Source organism: Erythranthe guttata, chromosome 13 (genome assembly GCF_056151865.1).
Source record: "Erythranthe guttata isolate IM_541 chromosome 13, IM_541, whole genome shotgun sequence".
NCBI lineage: Eukaryota > Viridiplantae > Streptophyta > Magnoliopsida > Lamiales > Phrymaceae > Erythranthe > Erythranthe guttata.
This window is the reverse complement of record NC_142545.1, coordinates 6,382,372-6,402,676: the sequence shown is the minus strand read 5'-3', so window position 1 is coordinate 6,402,676 and position 20,305 is coordinate 6,382,372. Positions and strand designations below refer to the sequence as shown.

General features: G+C 35.0%; 1 protein-coding gene across 3 annotated transcripts; it reads right to left on the bottom strand.

Moving 5' to 3' along the window:
• Positions 1-12,003: 12,003 nt before the first annotated feature.
• LOC105964339 (Peptidase C13 family) lies at positions 12,004-18,105 on the bottom strand. Of its 3 annotated transcripts, none has more exons than XM_088811615.1 (11): positions 17,682-18,105; positions 17,320-17,361; positions 17,055-17,199; positions 16,075-16,304; positions 15,887-15,944; positions 15,424-15,501; positions 15,183-15,271; positions 14,558-14,639; positions 14,120-14,308; positions 13,876-14,040; positions 12,004-12,424 (listed from the first exon to the last, which is right to left on the bottom strand). In XM_088811615.1, the coding sequence occupies exons 1-10, from the start codon at positions 17,870-17,872 to the stop codon at positions 13,879-13,881; spliced, it is 1,266 nt and encodes a 421-aa protein (XP_088667741.1). In that variant the 5' UTR covers positions 17,873-18,105; the 3' UTR covers positions 12,004-12,424; positions 13,876-13,878. The 3 variants fall into 3 exon arrangements, with proteins under 3 accessions (XP_088667741.1, XP_012844320.2, XP_088667742.1); XM_012988866.2 differs by having other exon boundaries at positions 13,876-14,025; XM_088811616.1 differs by lacking the exon at positions 12,004-12,424 and adding an exon at positions 13,214-13,323.
• Positions 18,106-20,305: the final 2,200 nt, after the last annotated feature.

Here is a 20,305-nt window from a genome sequence, read left to right as displayed (position 1 = left end):
AGACTAAAGTACTCTCCAGTATCATCAAAACCCGGATATATAATTGCACATCAATGGCAAAACCAATGTACAAATTTGAAACGAATTCAGTTTAAATTGCTATACCGATAAGATAACAATTATACAAATTTGAAATGAATTCAGTTGGACCAAACTAGTTGAATCTTTATTTAATAACGTATCATTTACATCAAATTGAGAAAACAAAATGAGTATAACACTCCTATATACTAATACTCTACTAATGGTTCTTGGAGTATAACAAATCAAAGTGTTAAGTTAGTCCAACTAAAATTCAAGTCAAAAAGTCATGCAAAATAATAAATTGCAACTATAACTCATTTTAACCAAATAGTACATATTATAACCTTGATTTTAACCCAAACATTTTTTATACCCTTTTTACCCTTTAACTCTAATTAGGGTTAGTTTTATCTCATTTTTATTGATTATTTTTATTTTTTATTTATTATTAAAAAAAAAATTCTGTTATCTTTTTTTTAATATTTTTTTTAACTTTTTTTTCCTGCAATTGCTTCGGTGGTTGGAGCTCCGGTTAACTGACTCATCATTAGTTGAAATTCCAATTTTTTTTTCTTTTTTCTTTATTTTCTTGTAATTTTTTTCCGGCGGCGAGTCGTCGGAGATCTGGTTAGCTGACTCAACATTAGTTAACTTCAACATTAGTTGACATTCTATTTTTTTTTTTTTGACGTTAAATATTTTTTCCGACGGCAGGTCATCGGAGCTCGGTTAGCTGACTCAGCATTAGTTAGCTTCAACATTAGTTGACATTCCATTTTGTTTTTCTTTTTTCCTTTTTTTTATTTAATTTTTTTTTCTGGTAGGGGTCGTCGGAGCTCTGATTATTTAACTTGCATTAGCTTAACGTATTAGCTAACTCCAGTATCAGCGAACGTCCAACTTTTTTTTTCTCCGACAACGGGACGGCATATCTTTGATTAACTGACTGTGCATTAGTTGACTTTGTATTAGCTGAGTTCGCATTTGATGACTTTGCATTAACTGACACCAGATTGTTTTAGTGTTGAAGTCAGCTAATTGTAGCTCCGATGTGTTAGAGTAGGTGACCAACAAGCCAACATGTGGTTGTGGTCTTTCCATTTATTCTTGTAATAAATAATCCTTTTTCGTATTAATGATAAAACACCTTGACATTCTATATCTTTGTCCCTTTGTCTCAAACATAGATATAGTCCTTACAGTTATTACAAGTACTAGTAATTGATCTTTTAGGATCGTGAGATATTTACTTTAGTTTTATAACTGTTAAACGTGTTCATAGTCGAAGGGTTACGCCACCAATGACGATATCGGCCTTTCCCATTAAGAGACTAGCACTTAGTGTATGTGTACTGGATCTCATCAGTAAACGGTATTGTGATATCGGCATGAATAAGTGGGTTCTCATAAGTTGACGAGTTCACAAAACTCCCTAACCCTAGAAATCTCTAAGTGGTTCTCAATAATCGAATAGAGATATCTATGGTATACTTGTACACTATTAGTCCTTATGACCTAGACATCACCGTGACTTCACTAGAGGACCAGCTGTATCGTGACCTGTCCCTGAGTTCCACCGAGGACCGCCCCAAGGGCCAGTGTTCGTGCAGTCCGAAATCTAGTGAGAGGTCTGTGCATTGTAGTCGGGGATTCGACCGCTAGAATAGTCTTGGATGTCCTGTGTGTTCTCATAGTTTGTAATCTCTAAGTCTCTCGCCAGAGCTGAATAAGTGATGATTAGAGAATTCGATTCTCTAAGTCATGCACGTACCGATTACAACACTTAGAACGATCGCACAGTTATTGAACTACTAAGGAGGTCTCGATGAACTAATGTCTCTAGTTCAATCAGGACATGAATCGAAGGGATCGTACTGTACGTTAACTATATCAAAAGGTTCTTGCAGGCACTACATTTGTATCTAGAGAATCATGACGCGTAGTTGCTAGACGCCAATCTTGATTCGTTGGGTGATTAAGTTTATACAAGCTTCATCTGAATCGTAACTCTAAGGGACGAGTTTAGACCACAAAGGGTTGTGGACCCACGGCTAGCTTACACCTGAATCATCGAGGGTCACACTACTCGTGCACTCGAGACCTTTGAATAAACGGTCAATGTGATTGAGTCCAACATTCGTAGTTTGGAATTATGAATGAGAATAAGAAAGGCAAAGAATAGGCGAACATCTTATTGAACTTTCTAAATCGGGAAGTTTCCAATTTTAGAAAGTCCACTGAATTAGGGTTTCCACTTTAAGAAATTGGAAATCGAGAACTGGCACTCGTAATGACGAGGACATTATAATGATTCCGAAAATGTAATCGTTATAATTTTCCAATCATTGAGTTGTGAGAAACGGGCGAGTAAAGAACTAACAAACTTAAACTGTTGGGCCCGGTCCAACTTACGCCTGTTAGGTCTTTTATAAAGACACTATAAATACATGATTTATAGGTCTTGAATAGGGCTGGCAGTCGGGTCATGCGAGCCGAGCTTGGGTCGGCTCAAGCTCACATACCATCAGACCTCGTTACTATAGGCTCAAGCTCACAAACCATCGGGCCTCATTAGTATAGGCTCAAGCTCGGCTCATGTATTTTTCGCGTTTCGGGTCTATATCGGGCCTCATTGCTATATAACTATAACGAGTAAAAAATATTATAAAAACAAGTGGTAAACAACATTTAGCTCCAGCCAATTAAAAAAAACCTAAACGATCTTTGCAAGTTATTGGACAAACTTAACAATAAGGCTAAAATAAGTTAAAAAAAAAAATTAGTAACTCTTATTATTAGAAACATTTAATATTTCCAAATCTCGGTAATAAATTTGAGCAATTGGATTTCGATGGATATGTTGCATTTGATTCCTATTTAACTTATTGTCACCGCTACCACTTAATTTCTTTTAATTTTACTTTTTCTTTGCAAAATAAAAATAATATTATACGGTCGTAACTTGCATGTTGAGTCATAGCATTAAAATAATAAATATATAATATATTTTATTCTTAACCTAATTGGTCGGGCCTTATTCGAATTGAGCCATAGTAGGCTCAAACTCGGCCCATAAATAAATCGGGTTTAGTAAAATGGCTCAAACTCAGCCCGACTCACTAAAAAGTAGGCTCGACTCAAATATAATCGGGTCGAGCCATCGGGCTTGGGTTAGGCCCGGCTCAATTGCCGGCCTAGTCTTGAACACAACACAATACAACACATAAACCCTAGCCGCTCGGATCTCACACCTCATGGCCGAACCACCACCCACGGCCGTCGCCACCACCGCCGACCATCGCCGGAATTGGCCACGTGCCTCCTTAGTCGTTGGTAGTTTTCTTTCCTTTCGTCTTTTGTTCCGTCAATTCTAACTTTTGCGTGTCTTGTGCCACGTATTTAGTAGATATAAGTATACGAGGTGAAATCCGAGAGGAGGAAGATCAAGGAGTTGAACAACCGAGAAGCCGTTGCCAAGCCACCGCCGCACGCGCCTCCACGCGCCGCCCAAAGACAGCGCGTAGACTCCACGCGCCGCTGTCGTTGAGCGCGTACGCCACCACCACACCGCCGCTGCTCCTCCCGACTGCACGGATTGGTTTCCGTGGCAGTTCGCTTCGATCCGTTAGTTGGCCTCACACTTCAAAAGGTATTCTTTCGGATCCGTTAGTTAGTACGATTTATTTAGTTAGATTAAGTTACATGCTATATGTTTTTCATGAATTTATATGTATGCTATACTTGATCGTTTTCATAAAATTATACGCATGTTTATTTCGTTTCGTTGCAAGCATGCTATGTGTTTTAATTATTGAATTAATAAGCATGATGTAATTTTAATTTTCGCTGGAAGCGTTAAGGTACACAATTAATTGTTTAGTTCGAATCGAGCATGTGTTTATGTGAATTAAATCGTTTGTTTCACGTAAAATTTTTGTTTTCCGCTGTGTAGACATCTCCGATTCCCAACAGTGGTATCAGAGATCGTTGCGCAATTAATTGCGTTTTTAATATGTTATGCTTTTTGATGCATGTTCGTTTTATTAAAATTGTGATTGTTGTATTATTTAATTGGTGTTTTTGAAAGTTTAAAATATTTTTGAAATATTGTTTAGAATTTTTCCACCTTTAAAGTTTTTTAAAATTGGCAAATCGGATCTGAAATTTAGTTTAAAATATCGGTTTTTAATTGTTCGGATCGAACCGGTCGAACCGGCCGGTTCGATGGTTCTATTCGATCTTGTTGACCGAATCCACGTGGATTCGGGTCGCTCAGACCGGTTCTCAGTCTGACTGACCCGACCTACTAATTTGGGTCAGCCGGACCGGTCAGACCGGTCGGGCCGAACCGGTTCACTGAAAAATTAAAATAAAAATAAAATTTATTTCACATTTCTATTAAACTTAAAACAAATTGATTTTAATTTTTGGAAAATTATTTTCAATTAAACCCAATTATATAATTGATTCAACAACCATCTATTTTAGTAAATAGGTGTTAGATTAATTAATTAATTTAAATTGTTAAATTGATCTTAATTAATAGAACACACATATAATATTGATTATACATCAACTTAATTACTAGTACCTCAACGTTATTTGATTGATTTATGCTAATTGAGGTCCTATAATTATTTTGAAAACCCGCCAAATAATTAATGTAATTAATTATATGGTTGGGTTGTATGTTCCTCTTTGGACAGTATGCGTTTCCATATACCTTTAGAGAACATATATGTAGGAATCGCATTGACCAATCCAAACCTTCTGATGAGATAAAACATTTTCAAAAATTCCCTCATTCTTAATTTAATTAAGAATTATTTCAAGCTATAAAGAAAAACCAATTTGTTGAATTTTTCTTTCCTTCTGCCAACGGTTGAATTACGTGTAGCCCTTTGCAATAGTGCAGTAAGCCGTGTTAGCGGGGAGTGCTAACGTAAGCTGTAATTCAATTGACATAACGATCAAGGTAGCCATAGAAAAGGTTATGCTATATCAACGTGGTCGGCTAGATGAACTAGGGACTGCATTAGTTTGGCATAATTAAGTTCTATGAGCATCTTTGATTGGTAGGTTAGACTTGACGCACGAAGATTTTGAATTCGCGAGATTAACTTCGGTCATTATCAAGTGTGAGGAAATTAAAATTACTTTAGGGTCATATAAAGGATATGATTGATTGTGATCTACCTTTGGGCAAATATAATCGGCTAGATTAACTACGGGTTATATTTGTCTATTGGACCTAAAGCCCATTAAAGAAAAATCGGTTTTCTCGTTTGTCTACTAGAGGGAGTGGAACTCGATAAAATTAGTGGTAGAACAATAAAATAACATAAGTCCAAATATTCTATTGTAAAATCATTTAATACGAATCTCTAATAATCATCTTCTCTAAACCTCTCAGATAATCATGTCCAAAAATCCCATAATGTCAATCATCGACAATAAACTCAATGGCCCTAATTACCTAGATTGGTTGCGTGGTCTTAAACTTGTGCTAACCGTTGAGGGGCGTCTCTATGTCCTTAAGGAGAGTCTTTCATCCACTATACCCGACACTGCGACCGATACTGAAAAGGAAACTTATGAAGCATGGAAGAAAGACGACACTCATGCTAGGTGCTACATGATAGCCGCCATGGAGCCCGCGCTTGCGAGAAAATATGAGTCTCACTTACATGCTTTCGAAATCATGACGCGTAGTTGCTAGACGCCAATCTTGATTCGTTGGGTGATTAAGTTGAAACGAGCTTCATCTGAATCGTAACTCTAAGGGACGAGTTTAGACCACAAAGGGTTGTGGACCCACGGCTAGCTTACACCTGAACCATCGAGTGTCACACTGCTCGTGCACTCGAGATCTTTGAATAAAAGGTCAAAGATAAAATTGTTTAATCTTTGCATGATTGGAAGTCAATGTGGTTGAGTCCAATATTTGTAGTTTGGAATTATGAATGAGAATAAGAAAAGGAAAAGAATAGGCGAACATCATAGTGAACTTTCTAAATCGGGAAGTTTCCAAATTTAGAAAGTCCACTAAATTAGGGTTTCCACTTTTAGAAATTGGAAATCGAGAACTGGCACTCGTAATAACGAGGACATTAAAATGATTTCGAAAATGTAATCGTACAATTTTCCAATCATTGAGTTGTGAGAAACGGGCGAGTAAAGAACTAACGAACTTAAATTGTTGGGCCCGGTCCAACTTAAGCCCGTTAGGGCTTTTATACAAGACACTATAAATACATGATTTATAGGTCTTGAACACAACATAGTACAACACATAAACCCTAGCCGCTCGGATCTCACACCTCACGGCCGAACCACCACCCACGGCCGTCGCCACCACCGCCGACCATCGCCGGAATCGGCCACGTGCCTCCTTCGTCGTTGGTAGTTTTCTTTCCTTTCGTCTTTTCTTCCGTCAATTCTAACTTTGCGTGTCTTGTGCCACGTATTTAGTAGATATAAGTATACGAGGTGAAATCCGAGAGGAGGAAGATCAAGAAGTTGAACAACCGAGAAGCCGCTGCCAAGCCACCGCCGCACGCGCCTCCACGCGCCGCCCGAAGACAGCGCGTAGACTCCACGCGCCGCCGCCGCCGCCACCGCACCACCGCTGCTCCTCCCGACTGCACGGATTGGTTTCCGTGGCAGTTCGCTTCGATCCGTTAGTTCGCCTCACGCTTGAAGAGGTATTCTTTCGGATCCGTTAGTTAGTATGATTTATTTTGATTAGATTAAATTACATGCTATATTTTTTTCATGAATTGATATGTATGGTATACTTGATCGTTTTCATGAAATTATACGCATGTTTATTTCGTTTTGTTGCGAGCATGCTATGTGTTTTAGTTATCGAATTAATATGCATAATGTAATTTTAATTTTCGCTGGAAGCGTTAAAGTACACAATTAATTGTTTACATCGAATTGAGCATGTGTTTATGTGAACTAAATCATTTGTTTCACGTAAAATTTTTGTTTCCCGCTGCATACACGTGCCTGATTCCCAGCACGATGATCCGCCAGCAGTGGGAAAAAAATAAAATAAAAATATTAATTAATGTTGAGTCAGCTAATTAACTGTAGATCCGAAGACCTACCGTCGGAGAAAAGAACATGAATAAAAAAAAAAAAAAGATGTCAACTAATGTTAAAGTTAATTAACGTTGAAGTTAACTAATGTTGAGTCAGCTAACCAGAGTTGTGACGACCACCAATGGAAAAAGAAGAAAAGAAAAAAAAAATGTCAATTAATGTTGAACTAAATACTATCGTGTGACTAAACCAGAGCTCCGAGGACCCAGGCCACCGCCGTATAAAAAAAATGAAAAACAAAAACCAAAAAGTATAATTAAAAATAAATAAAAATCTGGTCAGACCGAACCCTCATTAATTGGAATTCGTAAACTCATTAAAATATATTATGTAGTATTTCTCATTAATTGGAATTCATAAACTCATTAAAGTAAAATAGATTATTTAGTATTTCTTCAATTACTAGATTATTTTTAAAGGAATTACTAGAATTGAACCATAAGCAAAGAAACTAAAGTAATTAGTATATTATTACATTCAAAATTGTTTTCGCAACTAAATATTGAATGGAACATAAGTACGTAACAAAATAAACTAAAGAAACTAGTTTAATATTATATTCAGAACTATCATCACAACCAAACACTCATGAAACCATATAAATATTAGAAATTGTTGTGTTGGACCTAACAAGACATTGGCTTTTTGGCTGCAACAACATTGGACGGCAACATCGAAATTGTACTTTTATTTGTGTAGTAAATTGTCGTCGTCTATATTTGTCCAGTAAATTGAATTTGATTTTGTTCCTACAGAAGGACAATAATATCCAACAGTATCTTCACTTAGAAAAATTGTTCGGTCGCCTATAATATCTACCTCAATGCAGTTCATTAGATTCGTATCTATACGAAAAACATTGAAGTCCAGCTCTCATAACATCCTGGTAAAGGAATGACCCAAGGCTCCACCATTAAGAGTTCACCAATGCCAGATTTTATTGACTCAATCAACCATGCGATCATATTGATTCCACAAACAAGGAATGACCCTAAGGCTCCACCATTAACATTAATCTAAACTTGATAGTCTTCCCCACAAAATGAATAGTAACAAATAAATCGGGATGCATGAAAAGATCTGACCTTGAAAAGATCAAATCGCCGATAGATTATCTAAACCAATATAGTCTTCTTCTTCTTCTTCTTCTTCTTCTTCTTCTTCTTCTTCTTCTTCTTCTTCTTCTACTAGTGTCCGCGTCACATATTTCTTGTCTCGAATCGGGCAAAAAGATTGTTCTAATCCATTGAACAAAATGTAACAATCGGGATCGGTGGGGGGTTTGGTCAAGATGCATTGATTGTATCCGTGGATATTGGATTGAAAAGACAACAATCACCACAAATATGCTCAGAATTGACAACTGGGATTCGGTAAGCCTCTAACTTTTTGTTTGTTTATTTGTTAAATTTGTTTGACGATGTGAATTCTTACATGATTGCATGTGTATGTTTTTACTAGGTTATTTATTTGTTCAGCTGTGTTCATGTACAGTAAATTGCTTCTTATGTTTCAGAGTTATTAGAGACTAATCTTCTTTACTTCTCATGTGATTTTAGAGTATAATTCATACTTGTTGGCTTTTTGGCTATTGATGTGTTTTTCATATTGTTTTGACCCGAGTTTGAAACTTTTAACTTTTTTATTTTTTATTGTTTACAAGTTTTTCTCTTAATTAAATCAGTATTTCTTTTTTATTATTTTTTGCAAGATATGTTTGCGTTATTCCAGCAAATTGATATTCATATCAAATTACTATTTTTTATTCTATATTTTAGTTTTTGTTAATTTAATCCTGTAATTTTGTATTAATAATGTTATTGCTATAGGATGTAAGCAATGGATTGGAATGATATACTTGAAGACTTCAAGATTTGATAATATCAAATGTATCGGGGAAAGACATGTATAGTGTTAGCATGGTTTCAGTATCTTGGAACAGAGTTGCGACAGCTTCACCATATCATCATTCTCCTTGTCTAATGATGTTCAACCGAAAGAGCAGTCATTTTCCAAAATGTTTACAACACAACAGCTTTCTCCGCATGAAATTCCCTATATTGCTAAAAGATGCAGTTGTATGCTTCTCCAATCATGGATGGCTGCTTATGATGTCTTCGGATGAACAAACCCTTTTTTTCTACAACCCTTTAAAACAATCAGATTCTCATTATACCACAATCGCTTTTTTCCACCCGCCAACTTCCCACGACTGCCTACTTATTGGAATTCGATATATCACATGGCGTACGTCCACAGGAGGTGGTAATAGGAGTTCTTAAATATGGAGAAGATGAATAGAAAACTAGAGTTTTCACGGACAAATATCATAATTTTATTGTGTCCCTTAGTCCGCCAGTTTTGCATGATGGAAAAATATACTTTTTGGATATTAAAGGAAATGTGGCAGTGTTTGACATGAGCTATTTTTTGGTCCTTGGATATCTATCCAAGGTGCTTGAAGAAACGTCGGTTTCGTAAGAATTTGATTATTAAAGAGCATTTCTTGATCAAGCCTAGTGGAGAGGAAACTATTTTTGCTGTATTTGTTGTTCATAACGAAAGAAAGGTTAGAGTATTTAAGCTCATGAAGGGATTTAGATGGGAATTAGTGGAAAATTTAGAGGAGCTGGCATTTTTTGTGAGCCATGCATCCGCTTTTGGGTATACAACTGACAGTAAAAGCAAAAGCATGGCGAATAAGATCTTCTTTCCTAAAATTCATAATGATAATGTTGTCTTCTATTCTCTGGAAACGCATAATATCATTCTTCTAAGGGTGACTATTCGAGCAAAAATTGTTACGATTTTGAAAATTTGAATTTCGCACTTGGGTGATGCCTAAAACAAGGAATCTACAGCTTTCGAATGAATTGATTTGGTGCCGGCAAGTGGATAAAATTACAAACTAGTACGACTTTATGTCTTTTTATAGGGATAATTTGACAAACACCCCTTATTAGACTCCTTCAATTACAATGAGTCCAAAAAAAAATTACATTTTTATGATAAATCCAAAATAATTTAATTAATACAAATAAATATAGTTTTACGACTATACCCTTTTTGATATCAATTTTCTTTTTATCTTATATTGAGATATTTCCCAAACCCTAGATCTTATATTTGCATCACGATGGTTCCTTCTATCTTCTCTCTACTCCCACAGCACCGCTGCCCCACCAAACGACGAAGCCTTCTCCGCCCTACTCCTCCTGACGAGACCTACCGCTCCACCACAGATGGAACTGGCCCTGCACCACTCTCGCGGTGTCGGCCCCTTTCTCTTCCCTCTCCACCGTCGCGGCCTTATTTGCTCTCTCTTAGCCGCCGTGCAGCCTCCTCAATTAGATGCCATTAGCAATCGTCTGTTCCATTCTTGTTTGTTCATCGGTAATAGTGGAATGTTTCATGAGTGTTGATTATTCGTGATTTAGATGTCAATGACAGGGGCATTACGTGTTGTTTTGTGAATCATTAGTATAGAAATCAAGAGGTGTCATATGTGGCAAAGAAGGAAGTTCGTCTCAAGAAATTACAGAGTGGTTTTCGTACTTTTTACACTAACTGTGTAAGTGCATAATAGTCGTGGTTTTAACACCGGTCGAAATAATGTTAGTATGAATGCACATGGTTTTTCTCCCCCATTGTTATGTGGTTTTTAACATCTAGTCTATCGATCCTTTCAAATTAGAAAGTGCATTTGACACAATGCCGGATTTCAAAGTTAAAAGAAAGAGTGGTTTTTGCACGCAAAGTGGTTTTTGCACGCAAAGTGGTTTTCATTAATTACATAGTCGTTTTCGTTAAATGATAAGTTTTCAGTGAATTTTTGTAATGGAATTTGTTAATTACATAGTGATTTTCGTTAATTACAGAGTTGTTTTCATTAATTATAGAGTGGTTTTTGTTAATTGATAAGTTTTTAGTGAATTTTTGTAATAAAATTTGCTAATTACATAGTGATTTTCGTTAATTTACAGAGTGGTTTTCATTAATTAGATAGTGGTTTTTATTAATTACATAGAGATGTTCGATAAGTTGATAATGGATTTTCGTACCGGAACACTACAATCACATAGTGGTTTTTGGTAAGTTTATAGTGAATTTCAATTTGTTAAAAACAATTTTTTTTAAATTTAATTGAAAAACAGCAATATAAAAAATAAAAACCCAAAATTAAGAAAATGAAAAATAAACTTTTTTAGAAACAAAATTAATTTTTTTTTATGACGATATCGAAAATAAGAAAAGAAATAAAAGTGAGATTTTTAGAATTGATTTGGGAGCATTATTTTAGCAAATATTTTTTAGCATGCAATGAAAATTGAATTGTCTCCGAATCATTAGTTATTTTGCCAACTTAGAATACTAGTAGTGTCCACTTTTAGGGGCGATTGCAATTTTTTTTCTTTTAAATTGGGTCGATTGCAATTTGCAAGTACTAGATTTGCCAAAGATATTGTTCTATTATTGTATTGTATATCATGCACCAAAAAAGGCGAATCCCTCGCCCCCAGGGCCCCCATCCCTTGGCCCGACAAGGATTGATGGAGGATGTAAATCATGGTAACTCAACATTGTATTGTATATCATATATATATATATATATATAAGCTATAGATAAAATATTTTTCAAGTATTGTTCTTGGCACTTGTGGGATTGTACCTTTAACTTATCTCGGCTAATCCCACCTCGGCAACCAAACGAGATCTTACTAGACAACAAATTCGAAATGCATACGAATATGCAAGGCCTCAATAAAGGACTCCACCCCAAAAAATGTATATATATATTTGCACTGCACACCCTATAAATATAAAAATAATTACCCCAAAATGTCAAATACATTAAATTGCCACAAAGTATTGAAGAAGGGTTATGATGGTTTTCTATTCATGAATAATTGTTAGAATATTTAAATATTTTAATTGGGCAAATTACGACCAATCCGTTGAGGTAAAGGTGTAACTACAAAAGAAATACATTTTTTATGATGTCATCAATTTTCATCCAAAATCTAACTAACAATAATAATAGAACCATCTAAGATGGTCTGAATAACTTTTTTTTCTTTTCCAAGTCTCTGTAATTTCACTATGTAAGAGGAGGCCAGAGAAGCGAATATAATCGAGGAAGCTCCTTTACAGACAAACAGTGAGGTAAAGTTAGACCATGCAACGATACTAACAAAGTAAGAGAGAGGCGCAAGGCCGTTCGTTCATGATTTGATCAAGTTTCTGATTATGCACAAACACGTCGATCCATCTGGACATTGTTGTAATTTTCCTGCATTTCCAATTTGAAGAATTAAGCTTTCTAGAAGCGGGTAATACAGTAAAGATTCATATAAAACAGTGGGAAAATCATTTAGAGTACTGGTGTAACTGGAATCGGATTGACTGGCTGTGTTCGATGAGATTAACGAAACCCTAACCTTATTTTTCTCTTAAAAATAAACCAAAATTTGAGTTTTCATGACAAAAGAATAAAATGAACATCAAATCCGAAGAAATATATTGCTTTGTTTCCGTGCATGAGTCGAAACGTACAACAGCGCAAGACAATTTTGAAAACCAATAACAGGTGTTCAAAAATCAGACACATGTCATACCATAATCGCTGTCCAAAAAAGTTGAACAAATTAAGACATATCCAGATGAAAAAAGTCGAGAATTTATGACGTAGCTTGCAAAAAGAACAAGACAGATAGAACAGAAACACAGACATGCCCTTTCAAAAAATAGAATTGCAGTAAAGGTTTCTTTTTTAGTTTTAACCTTCTAATATGTTTTATGCATTTGAATAATTTAAATAAACACTATAAAACTATTTTCATTTGTATATATATATATATATATATATATATATATATATATATATATTCTATCTGTCATTCATGTGCTGACCAATGCGTATTTTTAACTTGAACCAGTACAAATATACGGAGGCTCCTAATCAAGTTTACCATTTGACTCAACTCAATTATGCTCAACCGTAAACTCATAATTTCATATTGAACTAATATGGGTAAATTCCACTTTCCCCTCTTGTATTTTGGCTCGATATCACTTTACCCTCTTCTACTCCCGATTGCATCGATTTACCCCCTGTACTTGAAAAAATGTCTCAATGTGGCCCTCGCCGTTAGTTTTGGACCTTTGCCCTTAACACCGTTTGATCTACGTCTGAAAATTACGAAAAAGCCACCCCTCCCAGTTTAAATAATTAATAAAAAAATTTTAAAAATAAAAAATAAAAAATAAAAAATAAAAAATAAATTGTGGCTGGCGTCGTGGACTATGTTTCTCCTTGTCTTGAACTTTTTAATATTTTATTTTTATTTTTTTAATAATTATTTAAACTGGGAGAGATGGCGTTTTTGTAAATTCAGAGCTTACATCAAACAGTGTCAAGGTCAAATGTGTGACAACTACCAGCGAAGGCCACATTGAAACAAATTTTGAAGTGCAGGGGGGCAAATCGATGCAATCGAGAGTAGAAGGGGGTAAAGTGATACCGAGCCAAAGTACAAGGGGGGAAAGTGGAATTTATCTAACTAATATTTACTAATTCCAAAGTGCCTCACTAGCTCACAAACCAAATAAACCTTCAATGCAAACCAAAACTATTTGCTTTACTGATCGAAAGTAACTATAAGAAGAAAAAGGAAAAAAAAGAAAAAATAAGTACAACGAAAAGACATAAATTACAAGAATATAGAATTATTCATAAATTACCTTTCAGCAGGAAAGCCAAGTGGAAAAAGACACGATTGGGAACATAAGTGCCAAGCCATAGTTAACCAAGTAATCCATTTCCTTCATGTTTTCTATCCTCCAAAGAATAGTATTCCACGCGTGTGTAAATGGAAAACTGACTTGTTTATCCTGCAGTACGAAATCCTTCATATATTAAACAGCTCGTAAAAAAAATTATTTAAGGAAATATCGTCTTTTTTTCTCAAGGATATGAAGTACTCACTCTTGTGTCAGAGTCGGTTGATTCTTGTGGAACATCTGAACTTTCTAGTATTCTTTGTCTACCCCTGCTTGTTTGATCCAAACGCATCTCAATTTTTAATTTTCTCGAGTTTATGCTTGACAAGGCTCGATAAGGTGAATCGGTATGGATTGTTTCCATTACTGAACCGAAAAAGTTGGTCACAGGTACCTAAATTAGCGGGAGAGGCATACTATGATGTCAATTTTTTTTTTCAATCTAAATGGGTATTTCATCTCTAAGAAAACATGTAACTAAAACCAATGTTTTCCACAAGTAATTTTGATAAGGTAATAAAACAAGTTCGAGGAATTTGTACAATAATATTCTGCATTTCTGTCCTTAGCCTTTCTTTTTAATCTAGGACTCTTTGCAGCATATACAATAGGAATGAGAAATCAGGTTTCGAAATTTACATACCTCCTCCAACAGTCGTTGGTATAGATCGGTTCGATAGTACGCAGTTGACAACAACATATTTGGATTATAAGAGTTGAAAAGACTGCAAAACAAGGGGGCAACTCAAGAATTACGATAACAACTACAAAAAGAAGGAAATTTATTGGAAATATTCGAATTATGAATTATTTTCTCATCAGGACAACACGTGGAAGCGAACTTGACGGAAGCATCAAAGGTACTACTATCTCCCCCCTTATATTCGATAATGAGACGAGTCTAGGTTCCTCCCAAAGTTTAGAAAATCACTTATCCAGAATCTCATATAGAAACATACAATTCATCTTATATGTAGAAATACTGTTATAATTTGCTTCAGCAATTTCGTAGAAAAATAACTAATTTATTTAGATGATCAAGTGGCTCATGTTGCATATTTCATTTGCATTTTTCTTAGTCTACTCAGTAGTCGAAAAAGAAAAGTAGAGGTCTTGAACGTAAACACTAATTAGTAATTTACACACACTATAAGACATCTATAATAAAATGCAATGCTTAGAGAGATAAAAAGTGCATTACAGAAGTGAAAGTTCATATTAACGCAAAGACTTAAAACCATTGATAATGAAGTTATTATTCCATGTACCTGTATAATGAGGCATTATCGTACATATTTAACCTCTCAAAGAAGGCAAGAGTGTAAAACGTGAACCGATCAACAACAGATACACCAACCTGTATAAAAACATCAGACGGAAAACATTTAAGAAACCAAATTAAGAGCTGAAGGAAGAAACATGATTGCAACAATTTACAATGTCCAATAAATATCCATATTTAATAAATATACAGGAAGCGAAAGAAAAATAGGGATAAGATAAACTTACATCAGAGTCCAAGTGATGTGAATATGAATTCTCCCCTTTCTTGCTACTTCCAATAGCCAAAACACCAGGCGATTGAAGCTACCATGCAATCAAGAAACTTCTTTCACATTGTTTTACTTCGCAAATGCAAATACTCATACTATGAAACTTTTCAAAAGATAGAAACTACGATATCCTATTGAACTTAAGTGAACAAGATAAAGAAGTGTATGGAAAAGCTGAATGAGAACGGACATATTTTTCTGCTTTCTTGGAAAAAGAAACTTAGTTTGCTTTTTTATGACGAAAAACCCGATCAAATCCATTTTAGAAGATGATTGGTGATATGAAAATATGAAAGATACAATAAAAGAAACAGATACAATTGTACGAGAGGAATAGGTACATCTCAATTCTCAAAATGAAAATTATCTTACTATAGAGTAAGATCTCTCATGTCAATAAGAACATAATAATTACTCACTTGAGAAAAAAGAGTGGCGGCTTGGCAAGTATCTACCATTATCAGTAGCTCTTTAAATCTGATATAAATAAGAAAAATAAGGTTTTCTCAGTAACTTCTAATAAAAAAAATGATTTTACTGGTTCATTTACGTTAACACACAGAAAAATGATTAAACGAAAATACATAATAAGGTAAACAAACTTCACCTGCGCTTCTCTTTCATTTGTTTGACAGCATCAGCTAAATCATGGCTCTGAAGCTCCTCTGAGTCTTGAAATTTAAGAAATTCATCGCCCCCATGCCCAGTCATGTAAAGAAGTATATGACTACCTTCGTCACTCAAAAGTCGTTTCGACCTTGGGACAGCTGTTTCATGACGGCCAGTCAATACCCTCATAAAGTTTTCAACAGTCACTTCATAACCTCTGTAGTCAACCTAACTTGGAGCATAGCATAGTTAGAAACTATCTAGACCACAAACACGTGAAAATCTGAATCAAATCAATAGCCATAATTAAAATTTCACATAGCTTCCAGGTAAAGCATATAGGTAGTATTATTTAGACTCAACATAGTATTCTGTAAAAAGGCGTGGATTAAATGAAGCAATCTGGATATTTTCGCAGGGAAAAAAAAAACATGAAAGACTCTACCGGGAAAACACACATCGTGTGATACTGTGTAGACAAATTATAATGCAATTTTACTATATACATTTATGTTTTACATTGATATATACATATATAAAAAAAAATCCACACACACACACACACGTGTGTGTACGTACACATTATACAAAAAAATCTGTTTACTTCTCACATCTGAATACTGAAGAATAACCATCAGATTAATCAGGCACCGGAGCAATAATCACAATAATGGTATACATATAAATAAAGCAATTTAGTGATCTAAGAAGTACGGTAATATGTGAATAAACGAGAAATCGCAGACGGAAAAGCAACTATATTTTAGGTAATTCATATCAAATCTGAAAGCACTTTCTCATAATCTCTTTAACAACACAACACCCAGAAATTAAGCAATCAATCTGTTCTATAAAAAAAAGTATCAATAGTGTCATTCGTACTTTGCTCCCCAAGCAGCACTTTTCTCATAATCTCGTAATGTACTAGGTCTCTTGCATAAACGTCTAAAGTTCAATCAAATAAGAAAGTGAGCCCACCTCAACGTTGTCTCCGTATAAATTGAGGCGGTGATTTTCATTGTTGAAAACCTGTGCAGGATACTTGTTCCGAGCATTACAAGCCATATCATCAGCCAACATAAGAATGATCCTCTCATCAGGTATTCCTAATCGTTTCACCGTCCTAAACGACAAAGTCCGATAATACGTAAACCAAGCACAAATTCAACAATACCCTTTTCCTGATACGGGTAATCATGTACTAAAAACAGTAAATACGAATAAGAAAGAGACTCTTGTTTACCTGTACAGGGATAAAGTATTAGCCATGTGTCGGTAATTAAACCTGAAGTACAAGAACATATTGATATGAAGTTATGATACAAGCACAAGAATAATAGTTCACAAGTACTAATTTTTTTTTCTTAAATTTCATTTTTCACTTAACTACTATTCCTAATTACTTGGAAATCTTTTCTAATTTTCTCTAAAACCTAAAATAAAAAATTTGGGATGCAATCTCAAATCACTACTTCCAGAATAACAAATATTAATCACTCGTGATCTTCAAATTTGCTGCAATTACTTCTACGAAAAAAATTGAAATGGGTAATAGCTGAGACTCGATTAATTGGGGAAAAGGATGGAAATAAAGAAGTACAATACCAGAAGCGGGAGGTACAAACAAGGACCGCCCAGTTGTTGGTGTGCATTGTGGAAGAAGAAGAAGAAGAAGAAGAAGAAGAAGAAGAAGAAGAAGAAGAAGAAGAAGAAGTGAACGCAGTTGACGGGATTGCGCTGCAGAAGAACAGTACGAGGATCAAGCGGGACGACAATGGCGTTGAGATGTTGCCCATCTTCAATTGCGGACGAAAATCACATATGCTACAATTTTGAATTCTGAGAAAACCTAATTAAGGGCAGATTTCTGATTGAGGGCGAATTTTGAAAATTGGTTTCTGCTTGGTTGCTCAACTCCAAAATTACAATAGTTTGTTATGCTTGATTGATATTCTATTGAATCATTTGTAATGATTTATTCTATCTGATAACTGAAGTTACTCAAAAAACAAATCTAATAATTAAAGTTCAATTACTTAAAAAAAACTTTGCACAAAGTACTTGAAAAAAATAAAATGAAAACGATATATTTTAATCTCCATTTTTAATATGTTTCGGCCTTTTTGGTTTGGATGATTAGGGTGATAGACAGATGAGTTACCCCTAATCGAGTGTTTGGTACAACGGATAGAAGACCAGGATTGACTGAAAGCCCGTCATCCAATCATCCAAATGGATGAAAACTTATAAAAACGAATGACCCCTCAATAGGTGTGTTTATTTAATCACAGTTAGGAAAATACCGAAAAGCCCTCCTATGAGGCAGAAATTACAAGGAAAGTAGGTATTTAAATAAAAAATTCACAACTTCAAACTATGCAAAGCGTGATTAAACCCTAACAACAACAACAACACCTCATTCTTCCCTCTGACCTTTATTGGTTCGAATGATAGGATATATTAGGAAACAAGGATTATATAAAAATTAACTATTCATTATTATATAATATTGAAATTTTGGGTCTTGGTTTGCAGTATTAATTATGGCGGATAATAATTTTTCCAGAGTTGGTTTGCGTGATTAGGATAAATTAAGTAGCCAATTGCAAAAACAACCATCTATTGAATAGCAATATTAAACTCACATGAAGATGGAGATGCAAATTGGCAGATCCCCAATTTCACAAGATCGCAATATCAGGGGAGAGAAACCAATCTCCTTCGGCTCTCTCATTGCTACTCAATTGCATATTGATTCATTATTTTTTCTGGACTCGCAAATGAGCTGTAGTAGCTCGAATAAATTAGGAGGTCGATTTGGTAATGAATATTGCAGGGGGTTCATACGGGATTGGAAATTACCCAAGGTTTTGTGACTGCAGGCTGAAGGTGTTTGTCCAAACATCGTAGACAAAAGGTAATTTGGGTCGCCGTTTTGTTACCTGCCCATCCCAAAATGTAAGAATCACAATTAATTTTCTTTTTCTTGAAAGTTTCGTCAAATTTTGCAGCAGATTTATTAAAATTGATAGTTGGTGATTTATATGTTTAATAGAGAAGTAAATGCAAGTTTTTTTATTGGTGTGATCTGTCAATATATGATCTAGGGAAACAAATCATTTCCAGTCTGTTAAAGAAGATAAACATCTTGCAAACCGAGCTAGACGACAAGCACAGTAAGAAAAAGTTTACTTTGGTCTTTGCAGTTTACTATTCGATTGTTGTCGTTAGTTTTATTTGTGTTGTAGTGATGGCGATCTCCCTACTCTATGGTGCTTTTGCAATTGTTGGTGTTCTCTCTGTCTTGGATATGATTCTTCGCCTACTTTAGTATAATATGCACATTTTTTTTCCCAATTATAAGGTGCAAACTCTACAAAATTTTGATATGTGGTTTTCAGTTGCTTATGTATTCGCATTCGGTTATATATCAGTATCGTACTCAGAGTTATGTAGTTTTGTTGATGTGCGTTGCGCCGTTAGTTGGTTCTATGAATGTGTTAGTACATTTTAGTGAAACTTCATAGATAAACTACCCACCGAATATGCAATTAATTCGAATAAATAACACGTGAATTTGTACGTCATTGTCTGCCATTTAGGGAAATTGAATTTTGAAAATTATGAAAAAACATCCGAGAATAGTTTTCATGGATTTATACCTCCGACTTTTTTTTCCATTCCCCCCATCAGCGTTGTCATGGCCCATATCAGTCCAATCTATGTTTATTTCTTCATTTTGAGAATATACATCACAATTAGGAAGTGAATCTTCCTCATCCTCGTCATCGATGCTTTCCTCTTGCAATAGTAGGATAGGTGATAACCCACGAACATCTCCAGAATTTATTGCCGCTGCCCTTTTTCATCAAATACGTTGACGCACGTTTCGTACTAGTATGGGAATCCGTAGATCCTATAGGCGTTTTGCAATGTAGTCTCTTGTGCAATTTATATGAATCAAATGTTTATGCAATGTTTATGTGACGTTAAATAGTAATATTGTAAGAGCAATATTTAATATACCGGTTGAGCCAAATGTGAAACGTAGGTAGCATCAATTGTGACTTTATTATTAGCACTGTTGTACGAGACCCCTGGTAAGTTGATGTACTCTTTGAATTTTTGAAATCGTTCGCCGTAAAAGTACGAATTGACTTTTCACAGTGAAATAACTAGTTTGTAGTCCATAAGCTTGTTCAAATGAAATAGCGGCGTTGAACAAAACG

What these genes read in the sequence shown, in the direction of transcription:
- LOC105964339 (XM_088811615.1), bottom strand. Translation starts at nt 17,872, where the DNA reads ATGGGCAACATCTCAACGCCATTGTCGTCCCGCTTGATCCTCGTACTG. An exon ending in CCGCCACTCTTTTTTCTCAA is followed by an intron (nt 15,502 to 15,886) that starts GTGAGTAATTAT and finishes ATTGCATGGTAG; the next exon opens with CTTCAATCGCCTGGTGTTTT. An exon ending in CAACCGACTCTGACACAAGA is followed by an intron (nt 14,041 to 14,119) that starts GTGAGTACTTCA and finishes TAATATATGAAG; the next exon opens with GATTTCGTACTGCAGGATAA.